The following is a 26,356-nucleotide window of genomic DNA, read 5'->3' as shown; positions in this document are numbered from 1 at the left end:
ATAAAAAAATATAGCAGTAAAACATCTGTTATGAAAAGAAATAAGTAGATTAATAAAGATGTGATACAGTTATGCATTGTTTTTATTTATTTTCAGAATCTTATTTTTTTTTAAGATCTTATTTATTTGTCTGAGAGCGAGCACAAGCAGGGGGAGCGGCAGGCAGAGAAAGAAACAGGCACCCCACTGAGCAAGGAGCCAGATGTGGGGCTCAATTCCAGGACCCTGGGATCATGACCTGAGTGGAAGACAGATACTTAACCAACTAAGCCACCCAGGCATCCCAGTGTTTTTATTTAAATACCTACAAAATAAGGAATTGATTTAGAAGTCATATAAATTAATCATAGTATGAATCAGTAGAACTTGCTAGTAAAAATGTAATTGCTAATTAAAAGAAAATAGTTGATAGCAAAAGAAAAATGTTAGTGTTGATATTATGTTAATATTCATTATTTAAAAGCATTTAATAAAAGACTAGAGAAAATATGGAGACCAAATGTGAAATTTAGATTTTAGTTAGATTTAGATTATAATTAAATTGATTATAATTGGTAACCTTTGTATTAGTAAGAAATAAATTTAAGATACTTGTGTTACCAAGTTTTTATTATTTATGTTTTCTTCTGAAAAAAGAAGTCTTTGAAAGATAAAATATTTTAATATAAACAAACCCAAAGATTTGACTTAGACTAATTAAAGGTAAGTGCTCATTGTATTTATTAGTCTGTAGTCTGAAATACATCTGAGTATACTTTTTTCTGAAAGAACATCACTGAATTTTTATTGTGTCTGATAAATGTAAAATAGTACCCATTTATATTTTCATTTTAAGCATTTTACTTACCAAAAAAGAAAATGACTATGGGCTATAAATAAAATGATCTTACCTAGAGAATCTAAATAATGTTGCCAAATAATTCTTTCAGTAAGCACTGTAGAGAAAAAAATAAATGGCTGTGTTCATTGTTTTGAATAGTAAGGCCAGAAGAACATTCTAAATATAGTCAACTCTCAATTATTTATGTTTTCTTCTGAAAAAAGAAGTCTTTGAAAGATAAAATATTTTAATATAAACAAACCCAAAGATTTGACTTAGACTAATTAAAGGTAAGAAAACAAAATGGTAGGTAAATCTTGAAGTCTATTTGGCCTGGCAATGTGTTTGTAAAAGCAATCATGTATGATTTTTCAGCTCTGGAACTATACTTCCAAAAATAATAAAGCCATACTTAGTCTAAAAAAACTAGAAATTTGTTAAAGGTTTCCCCATTCTATTATCTCTTATCAGTTCCTCTCTGGGACATGTTGGCATTACTGGAGCATTTTAGTCAGAGTTTCTGCCCATAAAGGGCAAGTTAAAAAGTAACTTTATTTCTGAGAATTCATTGATTACATTAATATGTCTTAATTGGCCAGCCACTTTTGCTAGAAATTTGTAATCATAGAACTGAAATGATATTAGAGGCATAGAAATGTATTAGAATAATTGATTAAAATGTTATATGGCTGAGTATTACAGAGTGCTTCAGAAATATCAAATATACCAGGTAACATTTAATATTTATCTGGGAGTTCTGGAACAGGAAGAGAAAGTAGATGTCAAGGAATATAGTCTAATCCATTTACTGAATGAGGAATTAGTGGGAAACCCAGTGTTAGCAAGGTAGACCCAAAAGAAAATTCTGATTAAAATACGTAGACTCATAGATCCTGATACGAGGTTGCCAGATATACAAAGTAGGTCAAAGGTGAGGTATCTGCCTGATAGTCTCTTTCCTCCACTCCACTCCACTCTAAGCCACTATAAAAGGAACATGTTAAATCAGGGGTTTCAAGAATCAGGCTTATACCTCCACTGACTCATCTGACATTCACTCCCTCAGCAGTAAAACAAGGATGGAGAATAAAAGTTAGACCGTTTAATGTAAATGCTTGTTTTGATCTAGAAGTTCAGTGTATTTCTGCTAAAATGTCATACATCCCTCAGAAAGTAACATGTCAGATCATTCCTCTTAGAGGAGGTGGAGGAAAGAGTGAGAATCATATTTTCATTCAACCATAAGATGGCCTCCATAAGTTTATATCATTCTCCTGAGCACACTAGGAATTAATATTTATTGAATGAAATGAACAAAAATGGTGTTCTCTTTACCAAGAAGCAACTTCGTCTAGGACTGGTCTTAATTTTCTTACATTGCAGTGGGTTCTGAAAATAAACATTGGGTAATGTGATAATTAAGTTGAGTTCATAATAAGACTAAGTGGCTTACGATGAGTGGACTAAACTTAACATTTATTTTTGTTTATTTGGATCCCAAGACATGCTCAAAGTTGTATTTTGCTCCAGATCCCTCCTTTGTATGCTCTTCTTTCAGTTCTTTCCTTCCATTGTCTATACTTCTTCCCCTGTCCTGTTTGAAGGATAAAAGCAGAGCAATATATAGACACATATAGGTACTTAGAGATTGGTAATGGTTTTCCGTTTCCCATACGTGCCTTTTTCTCTTCTTCTCACCTCCTATCCCTCTTCCTTTCTTCCTCCTCTACTCTCCTACTCTCCTTTTCCTTCTCCTTTTTCCTTCCCCACTACCTGTCTTAGGCCTGCCAGTGACACATCAGGCATTGCTTAATACCCTGCCCTACACCCTTCAATGAATACTTGGATACCTGTGTGAACAATTAAGTATGAACTTTCCTTACAGATAGCAAAGTGCCCCAGTTTAAATAGATCTAACCTGTTAAGGTAAACCTGTTAAACACACCTTTTTCAGAGACCATGGAAACTGACACTTGGAATTTAAGTAGTTTTAGAGAAAGTTGCCTGGATACATTGAAAGTTAACAATACTGTATTAGGGTTGAAGCTTAATTTTACTTCATCCCTTCAACATCTGTAATTTTTCTTCTACATACCAGTTGTGATGTCTTATGCCACAAAACCAATCCTCCAATATGAATTGCCTTTGGCCTTGTATAAGCAAAATCTTGTTTGAATTTTTATTTTATATCAGAATGTCAAGGTGTTATCATGTGTTAACAGCTATCTGAAAGTATAAAACCTTACCAAAAAAATTATATACATAATTTACAATTTTTCATCTGGCTTCATCAGACCAATTAAAATTATGTTTTACACATGAATTTATTAGATCTACAAACTTCTTTTTTTTTTTTTTTTTTAAGATTTTTTATTTATTTGCCAGAGAGAGAGAGGGAGTGAGAGCGAGCACAGGCAGACAGAGAGGCAGGCAGAGGCAGAGGGAGAAGCAGGCTCCCTGCCGAGCAAGGAGCCCGATGTGGGACTCGATCCCAGGACGCTGGGATCATGACCTGAGCCACCCAGGCGTCCCTAGATCTACAAACTTCTTAAAGCAAAACTAAAACTGCTAATAAAAATGTAGATAAATGTTTTCATTTAAAACGTATTTCTTTTTAAATATATGTGGCCATATTAGAAATTCAGTTGGGTTTTATTTTCTTTTTGGGTGATACTCTTCAGTTTGGTACAGAAGAAATAGCAAAAATGTCTCTCTAGGCATTAAGCATTTCAAAACAAGCTTATTCTAATTTCCTTAAATCAGTTTAACTTAGTCAATGTTAATTTTAGTATGTTCTCTTCTAAAAGCATTCTTTTCTCTGTTACTCCTTTTAACTCATAGATGTTATTTCTTTTTTTAGGAGATAAATGAGAAAATACAATTTGTAATTATTTTCTCTGAAACTGAGTATAAGAAAAGGTCACCTGACATTATTTGGAGGCGTAGAGAGCAAGCAATTTTGGTGCTCTATTAAAAAAAAAAATTAATTATTTTGAGACAAGGAACTAAGGACCACATATTTTAAAACATATATACACCTGTGGTCAATGTTACAGAAATGTGTTTTGTTTTTAATGTTTAAAAAAAAAATTAAACTATATGTAATTACAAGAAAAGCCTGTCTTTTTCATTTTAACTTTTTGATTCCAAGTTCTTAATTGAAAAATTAATGGGATTCTATCAGCTAGCTCTGACAGGAACTTAATATTGTAATATGCTGGGATGCCTGGGTGGTTCAGTGGGTTAAGCCTCTGCCTTTGGCTCAGGTTGTGGTCTCAGCGTCCTGGGATCAAGCCCCACATTGGGCTCTCTGGGGAGGGCCCTCTTTCTCAGCAGGGATCCTGCTTCCCCCTCTCTCTGCCTGCCTCTCTCCCTACTTGTGATGTCTCTCTCTCTCTCTCTCTGTCAAATAAATAAATAAAATCTTTTTAAAAATTGTAATATGCTGTTTCTCAAGTATGAAGCACTGCTATTTCTTTTAAAAAATTTTTACTGATTATACAGAAAGTATGGAAAATATAGAAAAGTATTTTAAATAAAATGAAAGTCACAATTTGCACTGCTCAGAAACAATAGTGATTAAACACTTTGTTATATTTCACTCCAAGATTTTGATGTGCATGTGTATATATATATATATATTATTGATTGATTGATTGATTAGCACATGTGTAACTATGAGACCCTGGGCAAATCAGCAGGTTGTTGGTACAGATGTTTCTTCATCTGTACAAAGAGGATAATAGTATTACCTTCATTATAGGATGATAAGGAGGATAAATTGAGAAAGTTCCTGTAAGGCTACCACAAAATGATGATGATCATGTTGTCTTCATTATAGTTATTACAACATTTGGTTTTGCATCTTTTAAAAAAATTAATATGCTATTATGAACATTAAGCCCAAACTGTAAATATTCTGTGAAAATATGACTTTGGATGGCTGTGTCATATTTTATCTTCTATATGCTGTAATTTAACCATCCCCCCTTTTTTGAAAAATCTTTTCAGGGGGCTTGGGAAAAGGGAGATGGGGTTATGGACATTGGGGGGGGGTGTGCTGTGGGGTGTGTGGACCTGGCGATTCACGGACCTGTAACCCTGGGGGTAAAAATATATGTTTATAAAAAATAAAAAATTTTAAAATTAAAAAGAAAAAATCTTTTCACATTAAAGGAGAAAAAGAAAAGTCCTTGCTTTTTTCATTTGCAAAATGAGAATACAATTCTTCAAAATTCAATTCTTTCTTACTTTAGAATCTAACTCTTATCTCCTCCTCACTGGTTTCTGGTTATTTTATGCAATAAATGATTTGTATAATTCATTCTTCACTTTCTTTTTAAAATCACTGAGAAATGTAATTTAATGGTTTGCCCTAAGCCCTGAGATTCTTTATATTTGGGGTGATGGCTTGATGTGCATATTATTTTTTAAATTTTTTTTAAGAATAAGGATTACTCTTAATACTAGTTACAAAGAATAATGACTTAAGTTTAACAAGTAGGTGACTTGTTTTGTGGACTTTTTTAAATAAACTTTTTAATTTATTTTTTTAATTAACATGTAATGTATTTGTTTCAGGGCTACAGTTGAATAAATTTTCTAAACTGATTTCTTATCAGTATAATTAGCAAATTTATAATATCTATTCCAGGGTGTCTTTGAATTTTGATATTTTATTAAAACCATCTTTATTTTAAAATTGTTGCTTTTAAAATCTTCTCTAACTTGTAAAACCCACTAAATGGCAATTATGTTTTTAAATTTTCCCTCCTAAGATTCCACCATCAAAGAAGAGGCATATGAAAAAGAATTCTTCTAATTTTATCTTCTGATTTTTAAAATTGTTAGGATTTTTAATATAAAGTACATATAAATATGCTAAAAATGAAACTTGATTTGGCCAAGGAAGAAATACATTAAAAAGTAGAGAAGTCTGATTAAGGTTCATTACTGCATTCATTTAGAGGGTATGGAAAAGACGTGGAAAAATGTCAGTGTTAAATAATTAAAACACTGAATTATTAGTACAGCTAGGTCTCTTGCAAGCACTTCATCAGTAACATGTGACTTACATTTTATTCCAGTTTGTCTGTATAGCCCAGCAAGATTACTGCCGTATCCTCAACCAAGTAGAAAAGAACATGCAAAAAGTTGAGGAGGAAGGAGAAATTGTTATGGTAAAAGAACACCGAGAACTCGATAGAACCGGAACAAGAAAGGGGCACATCGTCATCAAGGTAAGACTGAAATGCCTCCATCTTGTGAGAGGATTTTTTTGGGTAGTATCAGTTAGTTTTGACCACTCAAGATTCCACATGCCACATTTTTGTGTATAATTTCTCTTAAAAGTTATCAGTTGTTAAGAAAAATCTTTATACTGCCTGATGAACAGCAGTTTTATAAATTGTGGTATATATTACTACCCAGTTCATCTTATGTTGAAAATTTGGAATTAAGGTACCATATAGATGGTATTTATGCAGGATAGTGATTAAATCTTTTATTTGTTACAGGGCACCTCAGAGAGATTAACAATGCATTTAGTGGAAGAGCATTCGGTGGTGGACCCAACATTCATAGAGGACTTCCTGTTGACCTATAGGACTTTTCTTTCTAGCCCAATGGAAGTGGGCAAAAAGTTATTGGAGTGGTTTAATGACCCGAGCCTCAGGGATAAGGTTAGAAAATATATTCTGGTTTGGCTTCTAAATATGAAATATTCAGATATAAACTTAAGGATACTTTAATATTTGTCACACCAATAATGTTCAAATTATTTTAATGGAATAAGAGAATGTACTTTTTAACCCCCCAAAATGATGCAACCCCCAAACTCCTGAGTTCCATTGGAATCTGCATTCTTTACTTAGGCAAATGGTCCGTGTATGCTGGGTGAAAGTTACAATTTTTAAATTGGCACCCAAGCAGCATTTTATTATAAGCACTGCTGGTCGGTAGGCCCCAGGAAAACAATTCTGAACAGATTCCTGTATAAGCTCCTGAGAGCTCTGTCAAGACCAGATTAGATTATAAACTACATACTTTTATGAGGTGTGAGAGTTAATTTTTGCCTGTACTCAATGTTTCCTTTCCTTGTGAGTCTAACTTACATGAGACAGACTGGGGAAGACAGGTGGGAAGATCCAGAACAGGAGACCAACAGTGAAAAGCACCCAAGTTCTCCTGCCGGTTCTGCCACTAACTAGTTCTGTGGCCTTAGAGAAATCATTAGGACAGCGAAGCTTTTCATTTCATATCCCGAGAGTCCTAAGCTTACAACTGAGCCAAACTCTCCAGCTGTCAAAACTTAGTTTGAGTGTTAACTCTGCCATGTACTTTATGTGTCATCTGACCTTCCTGAGAATCACTTATTTACTTTGAAATGAATAATTAGCAGCCTTTTGGGGTTATTGTGAATAGGAATAATAGAAGTAAAGTTCTTTTTGTAGTCCTTGACTCAATTCACTTAATACCTCTTAACACATACTACATCTTAAAAGTTATTTGTTGGTGGTGGTATTTGGTAGTATTCAACTTATGATTTATGAATCTCCATTTTCTAACCTCTGATAGGCTAGTAAGACCTTTAAATTGGCTTCTTAGCTGCAAAATTTTAATTTTATGAAAAGGTTTTATCTTAGATACAGTTTCAAGAGAGGTAATCTTCTGGGTTTCCTAAACTTGAAAAACGGACAACAGCGATAGTAAATGAGCAAAAATTAATATAAATATCAAAACTTGACTCCTAAGTATATATTAACTATAAATAGTATTTTAACTGTAGTTAAAAAATTAACTATATACCAGGGTCCCTGTTTGGCTTAGTCAGAAGAGCATGTGACTCTTGAGCTTGTAAGTTTGAGCCCCACAATGTGTGTAGAGATTCCTTAAAAATAATATCTTTTAAAAAATTAACTGTGGGCACCTGGGTGGCTCAGTCAGTGAAATGTCTGCCTTTGGCTCAGTGAAGTATCTGCCTAGGGTTCTGGGGTCAAGCCCTCTGTTGGACTGCCTGCTCAGCAGGGAGTCTGCTTCTCCCTCTACCTGTTCCCTCCCCTGTCCATGCTCTCACCTCTCTCTCTTAAATAAATAAAATCTTTTAAAAAAAAATTAACTATATACCATCACTTTTGTTTCTCTACTGCTGAAAGAATACCATGCTTAATTTTCTCACTCTAATTAAAAAGTTAAGATGTTTGAAAGCAATTCTATGGAAAATTTCTTTTATGTTATTTAAAATTTAGAAAATTAAACTCATAAGTAAAACAAATACTCTTATATTTAAAGTCACAATTAGGGGTGCCTGGGTTGCTTAGTCAGTTAAGCAGCTGCCTTCAGCCCAGGTCATTATCCCAGGGTCCTGGGATCGAGTGCCGCTTCGGGCTCCCTGCTTAGCAGAGAGAGCTTGCTTCTCCTTCTCCCTCTGCTTGCTGCTCTACTTGTGCTCTCTCTATATCTGTCAAATAAATAAATAAAATCTTCTTTAAAAAGTCACAGTTGTACTTTTCTTTTAAGGGAGAATGCACCAGTGGGGAGCAGAGGAGGAGGAGAGAGAGAGAGAGAGAGAGAGAATCTTAAGCAGGCTCCATGCCCAGCACTGACCCAGGCATCCCCATTTAGTAAACTTTTGTTGAGAATTCACTCTATTCCAGGCTTTGTAGTGAGTCTTAAGGATGTCTTTAGAACATAACAGATAAAGCTGTCCACGTGGAACTTAATCTAATGAATGTCACATACTTCTCACTGGGTACAACACAAATATTCTATAACTGTGCATTTGTATAAAGGAGGTATAGGGCTCTGTGAAAACAAGTGTGAAAGTGTGAGAAAGGCTACATATTTTTCCCGAAGAATTATAGATATTAAAAGTCTCCGAGATCTTTTTTTTTTTTTAAGATCTTATTTATTTATTTGACAGAGATCACAAGTAGGCAGAGAGGCAGGCAGAGGGGGTGGGGGAAGTAGGCTCCCTGCTGAACAGAGACACCAGTGTGGGGCTCGATCCCAGGACCCTGGATCATGACCTGAGCCAAAGGCAGAGGCTTTAACCCACTGAGCCACCCAGGTACCAAAAAGTCTCCTAAATTTAATGTCAGCAAGTAAGATGTAATTCCCAGTAACTCCCAGCTAGTTCCTTCCTTTTACAGTTTGTTCCCTTATAGCTCTTTGTAGGCCTAATACTATTCATTCCTTTTATCTATTCTGCCCTCTGCTGTTATTTTATAGTTTCTGTTTTCTTTTGTATTAATTTATTTTGGTTTTATTATAGCTTTATTTTTATTATGACCAATTTCAAGTATGTTTTGAGAGTAAATAAGATACAAGTACAACCCTTCACAGATACAAAACCCTTCTTGGCAAAATAACAAAAAGTCTGTATTCATAATCTATATGTTTTCAGAAGATGATTTTCTTATGAGTAAAATCCTTGCTGTGAAGAGTTTTATTTTTAGTTTATTGTCCATTGTTATTAAGTAAATTGTTTGTTAGATATCTTTTTTGAAATGACTTTAATTGAACATTTTTAGTACTGAGAAGAAGAAAACCTATTGAAAACAATTGATTTTTCAGGTTACACGGGTAGTATTATTGTGGGTGAATAATCACTTCAATGACTTTGAAGGAGATCCTGCAATGACTCGATTTCTAGAAGAATTTGAAAATAACCTGGAAAGAGAGGTAATATTTGTGATTTTAAAAAGTGATCAATTTTAAGTTCATTGAATTCAGCCTATTTTTGAAACCACTCTTTCTGAACTTTTATAGAAAATGGGTGGACATCTAAGGCTGTTAAATATTGCATGTGCGGCTAAAGCAAAAAGAAGATTGATGACATTAACAAAACCATCCCGAGAAGCTCCTTTGCCTTTTATCTTACTTGGCGGCTCAGAGAAGGGATTTGGAATCTTTGTTGACAGTGTAGATTCAGGTAGCAAAGCAACTGAAGCAGGCTTGAAACGAGGGGATCAGGTATAGTATTTCTAAATCCAAACTTAAGGGTGAATATTGGTGTCTTTTTTCCTTCAATTAATTGGGATACTGAAATAAATTTCATAATTTTATTTTTAGATATTAGAAGTAAATGGTCAAAACTTTGAAAATATTCAGCTGTCAAAAGCCATGGAAATTCTTCGAAATAACACGCACTTATCGATCACTGTGAAAACCAATTTATTTGGTAAGTAGTTTTGCATACTTTCATTTTTCTCCTTTTGGTCTTTATCACATTTAGGTCTTAATCATGAAAAAAAGACATTTTTATAAGTAATATTTCAAATATAAGAATCAAAATATAGTAAAATAAATACATATGTATATATGCATATAATTCATTCTAAATCACAATCTGACTTGAGGACCATAAAAATTATTATTGATAAATGTTTTAAACATCCATTATGTTAAATACCTATAAATACCACTGCATTTTAACTTATTCTGAATGGAAGTGGTAGAGCAACCTAACAAAGCAGATTTTTGGTGTCATTCATTCATTGGAGCAGTATTTTTCAGTAGGATTATAGTTTTTGAGAGCTGAAGTGTCTATTTCTTACCTATTTCCAAATCCTACAATTTCCTTTGAATTGCTTACATTTCTTATAATGGGCATTTTTTTGTGTGTGTTTCTTTTCATTTTAGTATTTAAAGAACTTCTAACAAGATTGTCAGAAGAGAAAAGAAATGGTGCCCCTCACCTTCCTAAAATTGGAGACATCAAAAAGGCCAGTCGCTACTCCATTCCAGATCTCGCTGTAGATGTAGAACAGGTGATAGGACTTGAAAAAGTAAATAAAAAAAGTAAAGCCAATACTGTTGGAGGGAGGAACAAGCTAAAAAAGATACTTGACAAGACTCGGATCAGTATCTTACCACAGAAACCATATAAGTAAGTGTCTATGAATTTTCTGTTATTTTATTGTGTTAAAATGATATGTAAAGATAGTGATATAGTTAATGTTTACACATGAGTCTAAAAAATGTTCTAAGCTTTATAGCTGAGCTTTCTTAGAAGCAATATTAAATAACCACATTGATTTTAATCTCCTATATTTGCCACTTACTTGTCTAACGCAAGCTTCATTAGCACTTTCTCATTTGGACTTTTTTTTTTAATTTCTTGAATATAAAAAAATTAAGAATATGTGTTTGCTCCTGTTTCACTCATGGTTTGGAGTTATTTTTGCTACTTTTTCTTTGTTTCTGGATTTCTTCTCTACCATCAGTATCTGCTTTTTGACAACCAAATCTCTGCTGCTTTTGTTGCTACTCTTCATCCTTGCCATTCTCTTTTTTCCTGTTTTCAGTTATTTAATTGTTGCCAGGATAACACTAACCAAGCACAAAACTCCTTTCTCTCAGTGGGCTCTACAGTCCATAATGTGAGGTATATTCTTGAATCTCTCCTTGGGTGCTTAATTTATGCCAGGAGCTCAGACTAGACAAAGTTGTAGGTGTCACACTTTTTAAGTCTTGTTTGCCTGTTTGCTTGCTTATTTCTTCATTGTAGCTTCTTCTGAGTCTTGAAATCTTTTATAAAACTCAGTTACCATTAGCAAAGGTTTTTGTTTTTAATGTTAAATAACCTGGATGTAATACTCCTGGGTAACTTAGTTGGTTCAGCCTCCACCTCTTGATTTTTTGTTCAGGTTTTGGCCTCAGAGTCCTGGGATTGGCAGTATCTGGTTCTACGCCCAGCAAGGCGTCTGCTTCTCTCCCTGTCTGTCTGTCTGTTTGTTTCTCTCTCTCTGCCCCTTCCCTCACGCACATCACTTGTGCACGTGCTAATAACTTATAAATAAATAAGTAAATAATATGTATACACCAAATGCATTTATTTTATATTCCTCGAACTACAGTGATATAAGAGATCAGTTCAAAGCATGTAGGTTATATTTCTTTCTTTGATAAAATAATGGGTCTTCCTAGAGAAGCAGTAGATACAGACATTCAGAACTATATCAAACATTTCTTAAATTCCAATTCAGATAAAATTTTATCCACAGATTAGAGAGACATGGCCCAAAATATAATATTGATGGGAGTGTCAAACCTGTGTTGTCCCCACTGAACTATAAGGATTGGTGGATTTGTATCAGCTAAAAAGATTTCTACAGCAGAGTCCTAAGGATAAGCAATGAGTATAATGGTTTTATTTGTACACTTGAGAGCATGTTTATATTGAGTAAGTTTCTAATAAATGATGGATTAGGCCTGTTAACATTACAGAAAATAGAAACTGATTTTTAAAGTGACCATTCTAGATTAAAAAAACAAAACAAATTTTTAAGTGGACAAAAAAAAATTACTTAAATGTAGAGTTATTAGCAGCACAATAACTAAAACATCCTCCAGTCATATTTGACCATGAGTTAAATATGAACCTTAAAAAAAGTTAAATAAAAGTCAGCATGACCGTGGCAAGTATTAATAGAAACATGACACGTAAGAACTGGGATATAAGCCATCCACAGTACAGGATATTGGCAAAGAACACAATATGAGAATACTGTGTATAATTTTGTTCTATGTGTATTTAAAAAAGATATTCAAAATCTGGAGAAGGAAAAGAAGGTAATCAAGATGTGTAATTTTGAAACACTGAGGAAACATCTTAATTTGTATTTATGTGCATGTATGCCTCTTAAGTGCTCTGTGCTCTTGGTTTTATTATGAAAATTATTTGAAATAATTCATACATATATAAAGCAACTGAAATTTTAAAAAATTATATTTAAAAGATGGCTCAATAAAGTGTAGGATCTATTTATTATATGGTGTGATAGACTTGTTTAATACTAGTTACTACTTAAACTTTGCTCTTCTAGAAATTAGCATGTGTTCACAAAGATTTCTTTTTAAACAAAGTCACTAGTCAGTTACACAAATCTTCTAGATATACTGTGGTTCCTTTCCCCACCAAACACTGTCAGTATTACAGCAGCTAAGATGCTGGATGATGCAAGGGGGTATAGCTCAGGGGTAGAGCATTCGACTGTAGCTAAGATGCTGGATGATGCGAATTGGCAAGGATAGGCATGGTGGAGTGGGGGAACAAAAAGGCGGAAGAAAAGGGTGAGGAAAGAGGAATATAGGATTCAGATCTGGTTGTAAGGTAAGTAAAGAAAGACTGATGAATCCTGAGAAAAGAGGGACTAAATCAACAAACTATAAAATCAACAAAGGCCAAAAAACAGCTTCGGTAACTGAGAGAGTTGGAGAGAGGAAACAGAAGATATGCTCAGAGAGGGACGTTTCTGAATTAAGTCTTGAATATAAAGTAGTTTCAATCCAAGAGTAGCCTCGTGTCTGTGGAAAAGAGAGAGAGAGGCAAGAGTTAGATCTTCATTTTCAGTGTTAAAATGTTGCTGAGAAACATTTCTTAAGAAGGTAGCTCTGGTATTTTTAGCTATTTGCGGTAGTAGTAGTCCAATTGGCTATATCTTTGGCCTGAGCCCACAGTAGTTGTCTCATGTCATGGATTCTATCTGAGATTTTTTGGCAGAAAAGGTGGTTTATATGGATGAAAAACAAAACTTTACTAATAATGTGAAGGTTTTAATGTTTCACAGAGCATTAATATTTGTCTTTATATGCATGCCAATATGTGTTTAAATTGAAATTGAATTTTGTCATTGTACTTACCTATGAATTTGGAAGAATTTACACTAAAATCTTTTTTATGTTGACTTGAAAAGAAAAAAATTTATCCTTGCTTATTTAACTACAGAATTTCTATTCTTTCCCCTCTCAAAATAAAGAATGCAGCTAGATTTTTTTTAATCACAGCCATTAAGATAGTTGGTACTATGATCAAGCTCTAGTGTCTAAAAACCTAATTGATACTAAATATAACATTATCTAATGTTACTTTGGACACCTAACCTTAGTACAGTTTTCTTTCTCCTCGTTTTAAGGTATTTCTAGAAATTAGTTGCTTATGATCTAGTTATTTCGTGTGTGTCCAATGCTTATTATTTTAATGTTTTGTTCTGAAAACGGCTGACCCTTCAATTCTAGAAATAATTTTTACATGTTATTAAATCACTTTTTAAGAATTGTCCACAGTAACAGACTTTTTACAAATGGCACTAGTTTCGTAGCTATCAATAATAAGCAGTATTTCTCTGGAGAACATAAATGTCTTACTAGAAATTTTGAGTAGAGAATTAAAAGTGAGTCATTGGATTTCCATTTCCTCTTCTTTGATGCTAAGAAATATCACCATGCATCTTTGCTTTTTTATGCTTTGTGTAATTAAGAAATAGTGTCAGTGTCAGGGTTTCTTTACATCTCACTCCATAGAGATCTCTTTTATTTCTCTGAAACATTGGAGAATGAAATTAGGACAGTTTGGATTTCTTTTCCCCTCTGTTAATTTTATTCTGTTTCTTCAGTTTTTAAAAATTAGATTTTAAAATAATTTATCATTCTGATGCATAAATTATCAATTGAATGAGACTGAATACACTCATTTCTATGTGCTTTTTCTTAAGTCTATTTCCAGGAGTAAATAGAGATTATCTTCTCTTGAATATACTGATAAACTACTAGTATTTGTTATGCATTGTCTAGTGAAAAAGACAGATTTTGGAGTAATATATGCTTAAGGAACAACATGATAAGTTGAGTTAGATACACTTAAGCCATACTTGCTTTTGCTGTTTTCAACCAGATTTATTAATGGTACTTTTAAATGAACTGCAAGTCTTAGGAAATACGGTTTATTTATGGTTTGCATCTATTACGTATTGATGAGTGTTATAGCCTTTTCACTTGTAGATCACTGATTTTCTGATTTTTCCTCTTTGTTCAGTGATATTGGGATTGGTCAGTCTCAGGACGACAGCATAGTGGGGTTAAGGCAGACGAAGCACATCCCCACTGCACTGCCCGTCAGCGGAACCTTGTCATCCAGCAATCCCGACTTGTTGCAGTCACATCACCGCATTTTAGACTTCAGTACGACTCCGGGTGAGCCCCCCGCCGCTTTTGTTTTCTTATAGCAATCTGTTTGCTTCTAACATAATGGTAATGCTCTATGCTCTTGGTTTGGCATGGATTATGTCAAATGCTGAAAGTCAGAATGAACCCTAAATTTCAAACAACCAGAATCAGTTCTTTTTTATTCTTCAGACTAATTTGATACGGCAATGGCAAATCAATCTCTCTGAATTTGTTTTCTCGTTCATAAAATGAAGATAACACATACCATGCAGATTATTACTAGGTCATACTAAAATAAATGGAGGGAAAGGAATATTTTAGGCTAGCTTAATGGGATTTTCAGTATAATAAAGAAGAATTTGATTTAAATTTTTTTTTTTTTTTTTTTTTTTTTTTTGCTATCAACCTGACAATCTTGAATTTAGTATGTTGACTGCTCAAGTCTTTGAAGAAGGATTGTAAGGGAGAGATGAAAGTTCAGTGTTATCTTTTCTCAGGAGGTTTTTCAGATTACTTCACTTAACTGTATTACCATATACTAAAATCTGTTCTACTTATATATGGCCTTTATTTCCCCCAGACTTGCCAGATCAAGTGTTAAGGGTTTTTAAGGCTGACCAGCAAAGCCGATACATCATGATCAGTAAGGACACCACAGCGAAGGAAGTCGTCATTCAGGCCATCAGGGAGTTTGCTGTGACTGCCACTCCAGATCAATATTCACTGTGCGAGGTCTCCGTCACACCTGAGGGTGTAATCAAACAAAGACGACTTCCAGATCAGCTTTCCAAACTTGCTGATAGAATACAACTGAGTGGAAGGTACACAGTATCTCTTCTGTTGGATTTCTTTAACCCCTCATCTGGCCCATGTGGACATCTAAAAGACGAACAAAGGGCTTTTCAAAGCGTTTTTAAAATGAATTAAGTACCCCTGCAAAGTAGAAAGAAGTATTTATTTCTCTGTCCTCCAAGAATTGCTATATCAAAGTAAAATACCCCATAGATTGTTGACCCTCACAAGGATCTCTTTAGAACCTTTTCCAAAGCACGGCATTGTGACCTGAATGTTCTTGTGGCCTGTCTGGGCACCAGCAGTCACCTCTTAGACTCGTCCTTAAGGACACCAGACCGGCAGAACAGTGGAGTATACCTCATGTAAAGTCACAGAGTTAACCCTGATGCGCTCTTCTTGGATGTATACATTCACAGACATATTCTTGAAGAACAGTCTAGTGTCAGTTGCTCCTGCCTGCCTAACTTTCCTAGGAGCTTCATTTGTTTAGATGACACTACCTAGGACTATGTGGTTGCCAGTGCTTGCCTGTGATTGTGCATTACATTAGGAAAAATACCTCACTCTAGAACTAAACTTGTAGTTGGTCTCCTGCTACCTGTTTATCTCACATATTACCTGTGAGAAAACATTGTACCTGGTTTTGTGAGTCTAGTGAATGTTACTTCCCTTATATATATAATTTGTATCCTCAAACCACAAATTAGTGACAGTTGAAAAAGTGGTTAAGTTTTGGCTCTCATTCAATGACCAGATTCTGAACTGATGGAATAGTAAATAGTTCCATAAATCACATTTTTTTCCCTCTCTTGCCAGATGGTGTTTTATTGTCCTTGACTTTTCCATAATCTATGTCTAAACCTGATTTAATTCATTCAGAACTTCATTTTTCTTGTTATCAACTGTAACTTTCACACTCTCCTTCACCCTCCTTTATTTCCACCCTGACACTAGCAGTTAGTTTCGTTAGAATGTACACTGAGTTATCTGTAACCATGATGGAGTTCTACAAGTCTCCGCTGAGGTGCAGATTCGTGATTCACATTCAAGAAAATTATAGACGAATACGGGTCATGGGTTTCATGAGTGATGAAAACTGGGAACGTTGAGTCTGTGAATGTAAAGACCTCAAGGTATGTGTTTCCTGTCCTGGTTGCTTTGGTGAAATATGTAACAGGCCAGTTTGGCAGGACTCCCACTGTGCTTATTCTGTTTCCTTCTTTATGGAATTTGGCCTAGGAAAAGCATCTGTCTACAAACCCCACCCTTCTTCCTCCCCGCCTCCCACCAAAAAAAAAACACAGGGCAAACATCTGGATTCTGTTTACAGCAAGTTGTTTACAGAGAGAAAGGGGTATTAATGAGTCTCATCTGTCACCGATATTAATGATTCATTAATATTTGGGAGGCTCTGTTTCCTCATCTGGTAAGAATAATACCTGCCTCACTTGTAGGGTTTTTATGAAAATCAGATATTTAAAAGTTAAAAATCTGTTTTAGGATTGTTGTACTCATAGTATCAAACAGGGGGGAATGGCTTATAGGTTTCTTTCTTTCTTTGGTATTTGAAGAAATAGGTAAACTTGGACTAATCCAGTTTGGATCCATCAATAGTGACAGATCCTCTCTGGAAAAATAGGGAGATGACCTGTGTCTGATCTCTCCCACTGCCTTCTAACTTTAGAGCCCGTTTTCTTATTTACACAAATTTCAAGTTTAGGTCATTTCTGTCATTTTTAGCAAAAACAGAAAAAATAATCTAGAAAGCAGAGAAAGGCAAGAGAAAAATACATTACAACTCGTACAAGTGAAATGACTTGGGACTCATTAGCTTCCATCAGTGGCTTTTGGAGGTGATTCTGTCAGTTGGTGACTGGGGCAGCAGCTGCATTCTCTGTCCTTATAGAGAATTCTTCCATCCTTCAAGTGAACGTCTTTGTTCATGTTGTCTGCAGAGGAGCATTACTCTTTCAAGTAATGTCATGAGAGTACTGCTTAGGCTTTGAATTCTGTGTTTTTCATAGGTATTACTTGAAAAACAACATGGAGACAGAAACTCTTTGTTCAGATGAAGATGCTCAGGAGCTGTTGAGGGAGAGTCAAATCTCCCTCCTGCAGCTTAGTACTGTTGAAGTTGCCACACAGCTCTCCATGCGGAATTTTGAACTTTTCCGTAACATTGAACCTACTGAATATATAGATGATTTATTTAAACTCAAATCCAAAACCAGCTGTGCCAACCTGAAGAAATTTGAAGAAGTAATTAACCAAGAAACATTTTGGGTAGCATCTGAAATTCTGAGAGAGACAAACCAGCTGAAGAGGATGAAGATCATTAAGCATTTCATCAAGATAGCACTACACTGCAGGGAATGCAAGAATTTTAACTCAATGTTTGCAATCATCAGGTAAGAAAGCATACTGGTCCTAAGACTCATTTCAGTTTGTAGATCAAAAATAAATATCAATCCAGGAACACCATATAATTTGTGTAAGTATAGCGGTTTTTAATTGAATCATATTCAATGATTCTTTTTCTCTGAATCCAATCATTCTTAAAATCTCCTGTAAGCTACATGTAGAGCCCAGGAAAGCTATATTCACTACCTTTTTTTTAGTTCTACAAACTAAAAAAATGGCCAAATTACTTGAATTTCTCCAAACACCAGTTTATTTCTCTGTAAAATAACAGTGCCCCGGAGAGTGACTGAATAGATTAAATGGTATTATGTGTATGGAGTTCTATCAGCTAGCACAAAGCAGATGCCCAAATGTTCATTTTCTTCCCTTTTAAATGCTTAGATTGAGGCTGGAAGAAAATATAAACTGAAACAATTAACAGTATTGATATTCATGATTATTATTGGTCATCCTCTCTCACTAGGAATTTGATCATACTCTCATTACTATTATGACTTTCATTTTATTACTACAGGATAGTTGGCTAGTCTGTTTTATCAAATACCCGCCCACTATGTGCCAAGTGCTTCTCTATGTATGGAGACAAAGCTGCAAACAAAATGCTACCTTCATGATATTTCACATTCTGGTTGTTTGTTCCCAAAAAACAGACTAGAAAGGTACAAAGGGAAGACGAGTAATAATCCTTGGCCTTGACCCTGCTTCTGTCTTCAATTCTCATTACCCAGAATTATTCATAGTTTCTTATGAGTCCTGTAAATTGCTATGTATATACAGTATAAACACAGAGGTGTTTTATTAATGGGTAATTTGATTTTATGTCACTTTTTTTTCCTTCCAGTGGTCTAAACTTGGCACCAGTGGCAAGACTACGAACCACCTGGGAAAAACTTCCCAATAAATATGAAAAGCTGTTTCAAGATCTCCAAGACCTGTTTGATCCCTCCAGAAACATGGCAAAATATCGCAATGTCCTCAACAGTCAAAACCTACAGCCTCCCATAATCCCCCTGTTCCCTGTTATCAAGAAGGATCTCACGTTCCTTCATGAAGGTTAATATAATGTAGATTTTCTGTCTGCACTTGTGGAAACACAGAATAAATGAATCCAACCTGATCCCCCCTTTTCTTCTTTGCCAATTATAGGAAATGACTCAAAAGTCGATGGGCTAGTCAATTTTGAGAAGCTAAGGATGATTGCAAAAGAAATTCGTCATGTCGGCCGTATGGCTTCCGTTAACATGGACCCTGCCCTCATGTTCAGGACTCGGTGAGTGTGTAAAGTTAAGCAGCGCATGTGGGATTAGAGAAGTTTGGGTTTAGTGCTTCTTGATAAAGGAGAAATTTTCATGTATTTGTATTTGTAGCATGGTAGAAATTGTATTAGGTCGTGCCCAGAATCCCCCAGGAGTTCAATTTGAAATAAATGTCTTATTCTGCATCAGGTACACTTCTCAGTAAAAATAGCTTGTCCGCAGAAATTTTTCATTTGACACGAGGAGAACTCCCAATTTGTGGAGCTAAAACTCATAATTGATAGCATGAACAAAAATATGTAAAGAACCCAAACAATATTGTCTCAGTATCTATACAATGGATTTAGTTGTCAGTAGAGTCAAAATGGTTAATACAGTGAAGGAGAGGAGTTTTTAGAACAAAAATTTTAAATATATCTGTCTTTTGAGCCAGAAGAATATTGCCAGTACAGTTGCGTGTGTGAGGTGATTATGCAGTTTAATGTTTGTGAGCTTCTAGTACTGCTTACCCAGAAGTCTAGTCCTTTCTTTCTGAGCTTGTGATCTTTCTGTCTCTCTTTCTACACCCATGCTTCAACCTCCATGGCTCTCAATTACAGGAAGAAGAAATGGAGGAGTTTGGGGTAAGTGGTGGAGACCTTGCAAACCCACACACGATTCTTATTCTGCTCATTGCATTGTTTTCTTACCTGCTGTATTTTCTGGTGCTTTGCATTTTTTCTTAACCCTCTTGCTCTAGCAGAATTTCAGCTGGCAAACTGACTTCAAGTTTAATCTGTTGGGGCTTTTGCTTTTGAGGTCATAATCCATGACAGCCATGAAAAAATTGATGATGGTTTTGGGGAACTGTAGGCCAGGCATACTTTGGAACTTTCAAAAAGATTTTATTTTAATATAATTTGTGTGCTTTGAAATGGAGAAAGCCTAATGCGGGGTTATGGGAGGAAGAACGTTAAAAGGAAAAACTGTGCAATTTAAATACTATAGCACAGATATTTAATTAAATATGTATAATATAAAAAGTGCCCCACGTGTTAAAACTAAATTTTTATGGCTCAACTAACTACTATTTTCATTCTGTAAACCAGTACTTTTTAAACAATCTTAACAATTCATATACTAGTTTCTATATATATATATACACACACGTTTATATTTGCATGATCATTTTATTAACAAATTGACCCATGTTACTTTAAAAACTCATTACATTTAACTCAAGGAATAAAGGAAACAATAGTGAGCAGTGTGGCTAATTTTATTTAAATTTATATAAGACCTCCTCTTTAAGAGAAGTAAATGTAATGTAAATCTGTAAATCTCAACGATTTTCACTATGTATTGCATGAGCTTTTATATATAGCTTTTTTATATATAATCATTATTATTTGCTGGCTTCTGTGAAAGAACTGCCTTGAATACTGTATAGATGAGAAAAGCAGAATTTCCTAGTTGGACTAGAACCAGGTGCCAAGCAAATATATGTTTGTATGTGTGTGTGTATGATTTTTTTTGACTTAAAAAACATTTTAATCTATATTAGCCTATATTTCTCTGTAACAGTTTACTTACCAGAATGAGGCATGTGATCTTTTGAATGTAAAATACTTACGTAAGTCTTGGCATGTTTCAAATAGAGGCTGTAATCCCGTGCTAGAGTGAGCTGCATACCTGCCTTTTCATCTTCCAGGTCTCTCAGCCAGGGTAGTACAAATGCAACAGTGCTAGACGTTGCTCAGACAGGTGGTCATAAAAAGCGGGTACGTCGTAGTTCCTTCCTCAATGCCAAAAAGCTCTATGAAGATGCCCAAATGGCTCGAAAAGTAAAGCAGTACCTATCCAATTTGGAGCTAGAAATGGATGAGGAGAGTCTTCAGACGTTATCACTGCAGTGTGAGCCAGCAACCAACACATGTGAGTTTTTCCCTTAAGTGGCTGTAGAATCTGACTGGAGCGCAAATTCCTGTGCAGTGGGATGGGTCGTGACAAATAGGGCCTCAGCGCAGAGGGGTAATTAGCATCCCGGGGACACACCAGCCTTTCCCTTGAATGCTGGTGTTGATACCGTGCCGTACTGTCCTGGGCTGGGCCTTGTGTCTTGACCAGGTTAGTGTCAGGAGGGCGACTGACTTATGGTGCCTGCTGTTTAGGTTGCATTCCTTTTTCTCACAAAGATGCTTCCAGACTGAAGGGCAGCCCGAGAGGGCTGAGGGGCCTACCTTGTCGGGGGGGGCCTGTCCTGAGGCATGCGGGCTGCCTTTTAGACCCTCAGCCTGGACAGCAGCCAGCACTGAGTTCACCTGCCACATCCCGCCGTAACTCTGCTGCACCATGAGCCACAGCTCAGCCGAAGGTGCAGCTCCACAGCCTTTAAAAATCTGGCCGGGCTGGAAGTGGGGACAGCCCTCCGTTTACTTGCATCTGCATTTTTGTGAGATAGAGGCATTTTTACTTAGGACACTTTTGGGTCTTTTATGGGCAGGTCTGAAGACACCTTTTATAAAGACTTTAACTGTTAGATGACTGGAGAGGATTCAGGTTATTAGATTTTCCCAGGACGCTATGAAACATGGTGTGTCAGGGTGAAGAGTTTGTTCTCTAGAGTCAGAGATTGATTTGAGTTCAAATTCTGTTTGTTCCGCAAAATAGCAGTGTCACCTTGGGCAAACTATTTGAGCTGCCTAATCCTTAGCTTCTTTATGTGTAAAATGGAGGAAGTATATCTATGTCACTGAGTTGTTTCAACTATTAATATATTACACATACAGAATTTCATTGCCCTACTAAATTGGTTTGCCTTCTATATGCCATGGAAGTTTATACTCAGCACAATATTCCAACAGTATTAGTTGCTGCTAGTTATTATAGATCATTCTTCCCAAAGGAGAGAGAATTTGGTAGTAACAAGCTTACAGTTAATACCATTTATTAAATAAAAACTAAGCTCATGTATGTCAAGGAATTCCTAACAATTTTCCTGCCATAGCTTTTATCATTTATTCATGCTCTTTCTGTACATACACAAAACACATTAGACTCCCCATACTTTTCTATTTTTATCTTAATGTGGTAGTATTTAGTAGTATAATCATCCTTTGAGAGCTGGTTTTGTAAAGGATCTTTGTCCTGTCATGCCTTTATGATTTTCTGTAGCTGAGTCCTCCCCCACCCCCATTTCTGTCTCTTATACAGGCAATAGGAAAAAAGATAAGAGATACATTTCATTGTTGTTAAGTGTAGAAGATACTCCTGCAGTTCTAAACTTGTGTATGGTTACTAACCTCTGAAATTTGTTGTTCTGTTTTCAAACCAAACAATGAACAGTGCCTAAGAATCCTGGTGACAAAAAGCCTGTCAAATCTGAGACCTCCCCAGTGGCTCCAAGGGCAGGGTCGCAGCAGAAAGCACAAGTCCAAGCACAGCCCCAGCAGCCACAGCCCCAGCATAAAATCAACCAAGGACTGCAGGTTCCCGCTGTGTCCCTTTATCCTTCACGAAAGAAAGTACCCGTAAAGGATCTCCCACCTTTTGGTAGGTGATTAAAACTATATCTTCTTTTGAGGCTATTCAGTGTCATGTTTTCCAGATTAGGAAAAAACCCTTACCTTGAATAAACTCTGTATCTCTGAGTGTTACCTCTTAAAAAAAATTAGTGTTCACCAGGTGAAACTTTAACTTACAAAGTCCCTTCCACCAGCAAAAGTAAAGAGTTTTACATTTAATCATGCTCATTTGTCATGGGGGGGATGGGAAAATTTTGCTTTTATTAATTTCTGATGAGAACAAAAGTTGCTTTGTCCATATACATTATTTAAACTAGTTTGGCCTTATGATCAATGAATTGCTAGAATTTAGGCAGAATATTTTTAAGTGAAATGATTTGTCTGGACATGAATTCTATTTTGTTGAATCACTGATTCTTGTAACTTGAGGGGGAAATACAGTTAATTCCTGAACGTTAAGTGGCCAAATCATGCTTCATCTTTCCCATTAAAATAGAAGTTTAGTCCCTTTATGTAAATGGTAAAACAGAATTATATTTCATAAAGTGTATGGGTTCTTTTTCAAACATATATGTGAAAAGAAACAATAAAAGGGAAGAAATTTAAGAAAAAACTTAAGAGTTTACTTAGATAAAAAAGGTACTTGGTCACTGATGGATTTCCTGCCCAATGACAACCTATCCTTATGAGGTGAGCAAGAGTCTTAAAGTATGTCCTTCATAATCTGTCTTTGGCCCTTTCTTCCTGATCAGCAAGTATGCCATTTGTTGAATTTGGGGAGGAGTGACAAAAGAACACCTTTACTTGATATTTCCCCTTTGAAATATTTGTATTGCTCTCCTTGTCACAAACCGAGGTACATGTTTATTTGTCCACAATCTTATTGATATTTCTGTATTCCTAAATCCCCTGCAACTGGACTTCTATTTCCTCCTTTACACTGAATTTCTTACATAGGAGTTTATCAGTCTTTCTTTTAGCTACATATAGCCTATTGGCCAAATGTGTAGGTGTGCCTGAGTATAAAGCACTTTTTGAGTCTGTGTATAATGCTGGCCTTGGAATTCTTTCCCAAATCAAAACTATTTATTCATATAGTTTAAGTGTAGCTAACATTTTTGTGCATCTTGGCTATATTAGCATCTATACATGTAAATAAAATATTGCTTTAAAAGTGGCTTTAAAAAACTGTATTAAAACAAGATCAAATGTTTACATGACGTGAAATGGAGGATTGAATCTTTGTTGAATTTTACTGCCTCCTTCTTAATGGATTCTCTTAAGTCTAAGAACATTAAGACTAGCATTGATCAAGGTAGTGTCAGGCTATTATGCCTTTCCAAGTATCTCTTTGTTGTTTAAAATAGGTAATTGAGAGTGCCTCATAGGAATACTAGAGGCTTTGTAAAATATTTTAATGTATCTTATTTCTAAAAATAATTTTTCGGGAGGAAAATCACCTCCTATTGGTATATGTAATCCTCTTCCTTCTACATTCACCTTACTTGATCCTGCACTTGGCACTGGATCACTCCTCTGATTTCTGTGACACGGGGCACTTTCATGTGTCTCCTTCTACCTTCTCTTTCACATACTTATTTGATCAAATATTAACTGTGTGGACTTCCTTAGAATGTTCTTAATTCACTTTTCTTACTGCTTTTGTTTAGGTCTTGGCTCCTTCGTTTTCTCCCATCATTCCCACTTCTCCTGAGCTCACATATCCAGCAGTACCAAAATACCTGTTTGAGTTCAACAAAATACTCAAACTTGAATACTAATAATAAATATTCTTAGCTGTATCACTTTCATCCTAAATTCTAATATTTTCAAATTGTGTTTTTTCCCTCTTCATTATTTAATATATTGTTGAATAAAGATGGTGATTACTTTTAAGATTTAGAATCTAGAGTAAAATACCAAAAACAGTCTATTTCTAGCTCTCCAGCAGATAGCAATCAGAAACCACATTACAGGTATCATGTGCCTTCTGCAAGCTTACTGTTTATACCATGGTAAGTACAAAGACTGTTGAGGTGATAAATACATTGAAACTGAATCTAATGTTAAATCTTAAAAAAGATTTTAGTTATTAATGTTATTTCTTTTTTGCCTTGAAAATACATATTTCTTTCTTTTATAGGCATAAACTCTCCACAAGCTTTAAAGAAAATTCTTTCTTTGTCTGAAGAAGGAAGTCTGGAGCGTCATAAAAAACAAGCAGAAGATACTATATCAAATGCGTCTTCACAGCTTTCTTCTCCTCCCACTTCTCCACAAAGTTCTCCAAGGAAAGGTAGAACTGAATTACTTACTGTTTTCCTGAATAGTGATCTATAACATTTCAGCTATAATAAATGCCAGAGTTACATATTCCAACGTTTTTGATGTTAGAGTCCTTTAAAATGATCTACTATGTAATGTCCAAGGAGCTTTTTTCCCCTCATTGTATAAATTTAGAAGAAGTTTGGTGTTTTTTAATATCATATTTCTAGTAAGTAGTGTTAAAGTATACAAGGCCTTTTAAAACATACATTTAAGATTTTTATTGTTAGTATGGAAGTAATTCTTTTTATGCCAAAAGTTGTTCTAACCAAATATGATTATATAACAATAATTACAGTGTAGAGGGCTTTAAACATATAAGAAAAACCAGTATCTTCCTGATTTATTTTTTCATCGTATTAACACGGGTCTTGATTATCTTTTTTTGGGGGTCACTATTTTAAAAGAGATTAAATTTTAGGCCAACTCTCTCCGTTACGTTAATGTTTTCTGAGATTACAATAACAGTCACTTTCTGCTGCATAACCCCCGAGTTACTCTCTCCTCCTCCCCTGGAACTGAATGGGGGGAAGTCAGTCAGAAATGGCCAAGACAGTTTTCTCTGGAGGAAGGCCAAAAAGATTAATAAATTATTAGATTTCACTGACATGACAAATACCTTTTCAGCTTTGCTTTTTAGATATTTCAGACATCTGTGCGTTTTGTGTGGGTATCAGTCTCTACTGTCCTTGTTCAATGGATACATCTAAATTCTTTTCTCATCCTGTTGTTAGGTGGCAGTGGCAATCAGCTGAGATCTTTTGGCTCCGGGCAGCTGGACTTAACCAGTTCCTCCTCTTCTCTTGGAAGTGAGAACAGTAACAAGAATAACAATGCACCACGGACCTATGGGATAGGTGGGGTTAATAGAACCAAAAACTGGGTGGGAAAGAGAGGAATTTCCTCATTATTAGTTAAGGAAAGTGGGAGAATTCCTCCAAATGTCAAGTGCTCCATCCGAGTGATGATTTTTCTTGAGATGTTTTTTAGCGAAGGCTTTACATCTTGTCTGTCAGAACTTCCAGTGTGGTTTATAAAAAGACTTCTCATAGATGAACACATTAAACCTTATCAAGACCTGTGCAACCTTTAAAAAATAAATCAGGAATTACCAAGCTACTGAAAGGATGGGAAGTACTATTTAGAGAGTAAATTAGCAGCCTTTATGTGTTCTAGATTTAATTGTATTAAGTAAGTGGCACTGAAAAATTCGCACTGCATCCATATAATCATATGAAACCAGCATTTTAAGGTAACATGAGATCTATAGTAATGTTTAAAAAAATGAG

General features: G+C 35.3%; 1 protein-coding gene across 11 annotated transcripts in view; it reads left to right on the top strand.

Annotated features, from left to right (window-relative positions):
• RAPGEF2 (Rap guanine nucleotide exchange factor 2) overlaps positions 1-26,356 on the top strand; it is a 249,798-nt gene that overhangs the window by 216,913 nt on the left and 6,529 nt on the right. For 4 of the 11 annotated variants that reach the window (XM_059374406.1, XM_059374397.1, XM_059374373.1 and 1 more), the window contains 16 exons: positions 5,908-6,060; positions 6,337-6,501; positions 9,395-9,502; positions 9,590-9,793; positions 9,893-10,001; positions 10,463-10,709; positions 14,637-14,794; positions 15,348-15,588; positions 17,587-17,970; positions 18,825-19,036; positions 19,130-19,253; positions 19,839-19,862; positions 20,930-21,153; positions 22,564-22,770; positions 24,886-25,038; positions 25,802-25,924. In XM_059374406.1, the coding sequence (XP_059230389.1) occupies positions 5,908-6,060; positions 6,337-6,501; positions 9,395-9,502; positions 9,590-9,793; positions 9,893-10,001; positions 10,463-10,709; positions 14,637-14,794; positions 15,348-15,588; positions 17,587-17,970; positions 18,825-19,036; positions 19,130-19,253; positions 19,839-19,862; positions 20,930-21,153; positions 22,564-22,770; positions 24,886-25,038; positions 25,802-25,924 (2,836 nt within the window). The remainder of the gene's footprint in view (positions 1-5,907; positions 6,061-6,336; positions 6,502-9,394; positions 9,503-9,589; positions 9,794-9,892; positions 10,002-10,462; positions 10,710-14,636; positions 14,795-15,347; positions 15,589-17,586; positions 17,971-18,824; positions 19,037-19,129; positions 19,254-19,838; positions 19,863-20,929; positions 21,154-22,563; positions 22,771-24,885; positions 25,039-25,801; positions 25,925-26,356) is intronic. The other 7 variants (XM_059374445.1, XM_059374435.1, XM_059374418.1 and 4 more) reach the window with 4 other exon arrangements.

This window comes from Mustela nigripes, chromosome 1 (assembly GCF_022355385.1).
Source record: "Mustela nigripes isolate SB6536 chromosome 1, MUSNIG.SB6536, whole genome shotgun sequence".
NCBI classification, from domain to species: Eukaryota; Metazoa; Chordata; class Mammalia; order Carnivora; family Mustelidae; genus Mustela; species Mustela nigripes.
Note: the sequence above shows the minus strand (reverse complement) of the source record. Positions and strands in the feature narration are given on the sequence as shown.